General features: G+C 42.9%; 1 protein-coding gene across 4 annotated transcripts in view; it reads right to left on the reverse strand.

The window, feature by feature from the left end:
* Positions 1-5,616, reverse strand: part of sox13 (SRY-box transcription factor 13) — a 34,353-nt gene extending 28,737 nt beyond the window's left edge. For 2 of the 4 annotated variants that reach the window (XM_080776358.1, XM_080776357.1), the window contains exons 1-2: positions 5,365-5,616; positions 961-1,024 (exon numbers count right to left, since the gene is read on the reverse strand). In XM_080776358.1, coding sequence (XP_080632484.1) covers positions 961-1,001 — 41 coding nt within the window. In that variant the 5' untranslated portion in view covers positions 1,002-1,024; positions 5,365-5,616. Of the gene's footprint in view, positions 1-960; positions 1,025-3,572; positions 3,644-5,364 lie in introns of all 4 variants that reach the window. The other 2 variants (XM_080776360.1, XM_080776359.1) reach the window with 2 other exon arrangements.
* Positions 5,617-6,000: the final 384 nt, after the last annotated feature.

Consider the following 6,000-nt stretch of genomic DNA (forward strand, 5'->3'; position numbering starts at 1 on the left):
CTTGTACATAATCTTGGATTATTACTATACCAATTTGGCACATTTGCAATGCTGTATACACAGCATAACGTATACAATACATACACTGTTACACAATTACCATGTCCATATGCTGTATCTTTGGACATAATATACTGTGTATTGTGTACTATTCTGTAAGTACTTTGTAACTATAATAGAGTAAAATAGTATTTGTGCTAGAAGGAGAGGACACTGGAGCAGCACGGACATTTAAAGCCTTTTTTATTAGGTTTTAGTACAAAAAAGAGACTCAAGAGAGACTAACGTTTCGACCTTATGGTCTTCATCAGTCATGAAATGGCAGCATTTGGGCGGTAGGTATGGGCTTCAGTGAGCCAATGAACAACAGTCATGTTACATGGTAGTAAGTTGTAACGCCACTCCCCACCCCACAATATTTGTGCTACTTTGTACATTCATTTTGGAACTGCACAGATTGAGATAGCAGAAACTGCAGATAATCTACTTTTTAATCCCATATTATGCATTTTTAATGTTTTGAGTTGGGACAATTCATTAATAAGTTATTATTTAGCCTTTTTTTTAATTGATTTTGAGTCTTTGTGTATTTCGATGGTATAGAAGTCGAAAACAGCAGATTTGATGCGTTGTGAGCTTGCAGATCGGCTGCGTTCAGTGCGCAACAGTGTCATACAATGGACTACCGGTATACTTTAGCCATATCCTGCAACGGTCTGCTGTAATAAACACATTTGCCATGGGGGCTCATTAATGTTTTAGCTTATCTTATGAACCGCTTCTATGAGCCAGAAGAATTAGTGGTGTATTTTCTGTGATGAGAACCCGCGTGGGAATGGACATAGACTTAAAAAGGTTAAATTCCACTGTCGGAGCGATTTTACGCAAACAATAGAATATGCAGACAACTCATTCTCCCCAACAAAAGATTCACCTTTAACTGTATTTAATGAAACACACCTTGGTCCTGTATGAGCTTGTACTCTGTCACGGCGCACCATCTCTTTGTGCACTTGCACGCCTGCTTTACACACACACACACACACACACACACACACACACACACACACACACACACACACACACACACACACAGTATAGAAATCACATAAAGTACAGAAAAGTCCATACATACATACGTGCTTTACAAAGGGCCCAGAACCCGCTCACTATTGTCATAAGTGAGGCAGTGCAGTTCAGAGACACTTGAGTTCTTTCTTGTTCAGACTGATTCACAGGCCTTGATAAATAGTCTGACGCAGCGCAAAACACATAGGATTGGTGCTCTGTATGTATCCCTGGGTGCAAATTCATAACCATACTGGCTAAAACCATTATAGCAAAGAAAGTATTTAAATTGTTATTTAGTCTCTGCTTCCAATATGACCGAACCATTACATTGAAAATAAATAATAGAACATATTTGCCTAATTGCCTCTATCTTTAAATTATATCAGGGTTGAAATCATTTTCATTTTGCATCAGATGCTATTGAGATAAACGCAATGGATTTAGCATATTTCACATGGAAAGAGTACGAATATCTAGTCTGAGTGATCAATCAACTCAACACCAATGATGCTATTGAATCAGTTTTAACAAGCAAGAGGTGGCACTGGCCAAGCTCTGAGTAAGCACTAAGCAGGTCTCTTACCTTAAAATGTGCAGAGATGCTTACAGGACTGTGTATTTGACTTTGTCCTCTGCGTTCAATGAGTCTAGAATGTTGTCTTTCTCCTGTGTTCTCTTTCTGCTTGTATCTCTCAGAGGACGGCCCATCAGCATTATTAGACCTCCACTTTGTCACCCCCATTTTGTCACCCCCGCCCACAAGGAAAGAGACGCAAGAGAGTGTGCGTGCATGGCGGTCTACATTTGCGTTGACAAAACATTTCTTCCAATTTAACAGTCATTCTCCTTCCACAACGTAACGGGTGAAACACTGGGTCAAAAGTGCCATGAAGAGAAATTATGAAAAGATGGCAGGGTGGTAGTTCTCAATTACAGACAACTACGTTACAGATCATTTAAAACTTATGATACGATTACATCTTTATTGATCTCTGAGCAATTTTCATTGCTTACTGCAGGCCAAGAATAGGAAGGTCATAGGACTACAACAGCGGCACAATATGAAGTACACACGGCTACGCCAAGCACAATTAGACAAACCATTGAAATCTCAACGTTCCAAAACAGAAGATGCAGTACACAAGTACACACTACTTAGCATCTCATTCTCACCTTGCATCTTCCAACACATTTAACAATCACCTCTATATCTGAAATTCTTCCATCTCATCAGTAAGAAGGGATAGGTCTCTCTTGTGAAGGACAAAATATAAAGTGTGTCACACTCACAACCACACCTGAGACAGAATAAGTTCCTTTTCAGGACTTCTACCTGGCTCATAAAAGAGTATAGTCACAGTGCTCAGTAGTTGAGGGCATTTTATTTACAGAGTGAGTGCTAAATCAGCTCTCTGTGACACAGCGGCAGAGATACGCTATTAACAACTAATATTAAACACTAATACTGTCACTGTGTGTGCTGATGCAACACAGTAAAGGGACAACAGGATCTCCCATACAGTGCAAAGAGATGGTGCAACACACTACACAAAGTAGGCCACACAAAGCATATGACCCTACATTCTTGTGAGGTTTTCAACTACTAGGAGTATGTATGTTCAAACAACAGGACACACAGCCTTGGTTGCTGATGTCAAATGAAGTGTTTTGAGTGAGCAACAATTGAATTGAATGTCCTAAAGAAAAACAAAACAAAGCACACACTAAAAGAAACGAGAGAAAGTTACACAGAGTTGTATAGACCTTGTAAGTACTAACTAGACTGTGCCAAAACAATAAAAGCAAGGCTGCCAACAGTTGTGTGTTGTCAATGTCAGTAACCAAACTATGTTTTCCTCAAGTACTTTTTTCCAGTAAAGAGTCCTGGATTTTTGGTTTCAGGGTGGACACCAAAGAAAGAAATGTTATCATATTGTGTGATTACACACAATATGATGTATTGTGTGATTACACACAATATGATACACACACACACACACACACACACACACACACACACACACACACACACACACACACATACACACGTACACGCACACGCATACACTAAGCTAAGCTAAGCTAAAGGAGGGCTGGAGGAACATACGAAAACATGTGCACACATGCGCGCACGTGCACGCACACACACAATTGTCCATTGTGGTTTGTGTCTGTGGAGTCTCGGTTCAATAGGATAATGAGAACAATGTCCAGAGCTATATAGGAGGTCAGGGGGAGAGAAGAAAAGCTTTGTCCTGCCCTTATGGACATGTCTGATGTATAGGAAACTGTGCACCACACACACACACACACACACACACACACACACACACACACACACACACACACACACACACACACACACACACACCTGCCAATAAACCCTGACACATGCACATCTACAACACATTCAAACACACACACACACAGCTGTCAATACACATGCACACGCGTACAAATTAGAAAGCAAAGGGGTAAAACGTAAGACTGATAACACTCACAAAGCCCCACTGAGGTATGACGGCAATAGAACAATGTGGCATTTCAACTGTCACTACGGCTCCTGGTGCACCTGAACAAGAAGAAAGCAGGACAGGATGACAGAAAGAAGGAGTGAGAAAACAGAAGGGGAGACAGAGACAAAGGGAGAGAGAGAGAGAGAGAGAGAGAGAGAACCCTGCAGGTCACCTCTCCCCCTCGATGAACCCATTCACCTAGGAAGACAAAGCTCCAGAGAAGATAGAGAGAAAGAGATGGGGGGTTGGGGGGGGGGGTTGAGAGAGGTTAAAACGTCAAGCCACTCCTTGAGATTATATACACACACAGACATAGCCTTCCATGCAGGTGTAGGTGTGCATGTGTCATGATGTGTATGAATGAGTGATGAAGGGTCAGTCAGACAGACAGACAGACAGACAGACAGATATGACCATGTGAGCAGTGTGGATCATTGTGGCAGAATGGAGACAAGGACAGGTGGACACATGGAAGTCATCATATAGGCTTCCCTATGTTGCTCTGGTCCTTGTCGCTGCCTCTCAGGCCCACACTGACTCCACACGGGAACATCACCCACTAATCAGATAAGGGAGCAGCCTGATTTATACCCTGATTTATTACTTTTGGCACGGGTTGTCAATGTATACATTTTCCGTTAATTATGCCCATCGTGTGTGTGTGTGTGTGTGTGTGTGTGTGTGTGTGTGTGTGTGTGTGTGTGTGTGTGTGGCCCTGACAAAACGTATACAGTTCACAACTGTGCACGTGTGCACTCACAGTTCTGACACCCATTAATAGGGCCAATTTTAGCATCCCATGTCCTCTCAGCTACCCAACAAAGACACACCAAATGAATGAAAGGAAGAAAGAAAGGAAGAAAGAAAGGAAGAAAGAAGGAAAGAAAGAAAGAAAGAAAGAAAAAAGGGATGTAACAAAAAGAGAGGGGGGAGACAGGAATAAAAGCGGGTTGGGAAAGAAAAGAGATTGACAGAGAGAAAGGTCAGGGACTCCCCACTGAGGACAGCTTTGTATGCAGCCAGTCACTGTAAAGACACACAGAACACACGCACGCTCACACACACACACACGCGCACGCGGTGTCAAAATCCAGAAATTCGCCGTTCAATAACTCCCCCACTGTTTGACAATGCCTGCTGACTTCTCCATGGCACATGCATTGTCTTCGCATCGTCATCTGTTGGTTGTCAATCAGCCAGATCAACGTTGCAATGTAAGTAAGCTATCTAAAAGAAAAAAGTATAAAAAAAAATCTTCCCTCTCCTGTCTCACAGTCACTTCTAAACGTTTTAGACATTTGACAAGGAAACTGTGCATAGACAACTTTAGTCAGTGTTTATAAGAGTGTGGAAACCCCATTCGCGAACGTTAACACTTGTGTCTATTCTTAGGGAAGTTGATTATACACACTCATTTGCATCTGCAGGACTGACATCATCATCTCTCTCTTGCAGTTAATTGTTGGAGCTGCCTGCCATGCAAATAATATCATCATAGTTGCTGCTAAGATATAATGGGAAAAAAAACACATCTATACTTCATATTTTCCTGGTAGAGGTAATTTAATAATGACATGGCCAGAATGTGAACTTTTTTATGGGGCATTTTTTCTGTTTTGTTTTGCAGAAAAGTCATCACTGTTCAGTGTTCAGACTTCGTATACTTTTTACTCACGTACATATAATAGTTTCAACGGGGTTGAGTCTGAACGCGCGTGAATGCAATTTACTAATAAAAGTGCATAGTGTCTGTGTCGCTGCACATCCATCTACTCACCACTCCTGGTGCGCCCCGGGCGCTCCAAAACTTCCGTCCCGTCTCGCCGCTAATAGCTCACCGCATGCAAAGCACGGCGGTTTGAGGCAGAACAGATGAGCTCGCAGTTCAGTGGATCGTTCGGCTTCTGTCTTGTGGTGATGACAGCCAGGGAAAAGGGCTGAAGAAGCGTGTTATTTACTACTTGTGTCCTGCGCTGGGCTGTGTGTGTGTTGTTGGGGTAACCTCCTCTCGGTCGCCGCTCCTCTCTCTCTCCCGATGACTTTCTGGTGTTTTGTTTCCAGCATTCACACTCCCTGGCGCTCACCTCCCACTTAAAGGGAGAGGACTCCTTTTCGCAGTCACACCATGAGTCACACAACACGCACGCACACACAAACACACAGTGGTCTTGACTCTGCCTGGCTCACTGGACGGGCCACAACTTGCCAATACCTATTTTGCCCCAGAGACGAGCGCTTCGTCTTCTTCGATTGTTACACTGTCAATAAGTTGATCTACTTCACACAGGCACGCGCGCACGTGCGAACGCACACACACACACACACACACACACACACACACACACACACACACACACACACACACACACACGCACGCACACAATTAGGCCTATGCATGATGACCAATGAATGC

Source organism: Protomyctophum bolini (assembly GCF_963924005.1).
Source record: "Protomyctophum bolini genome assembly, chromosome: 2".
NCBI classification, from domain to species: domain Eukaryota; kingdom Metazoa; phylum Chordata; class Actinopteri; order Myctophiformes; family Myctophidae; genus Protomyctophum; species Protomyctophum bolini.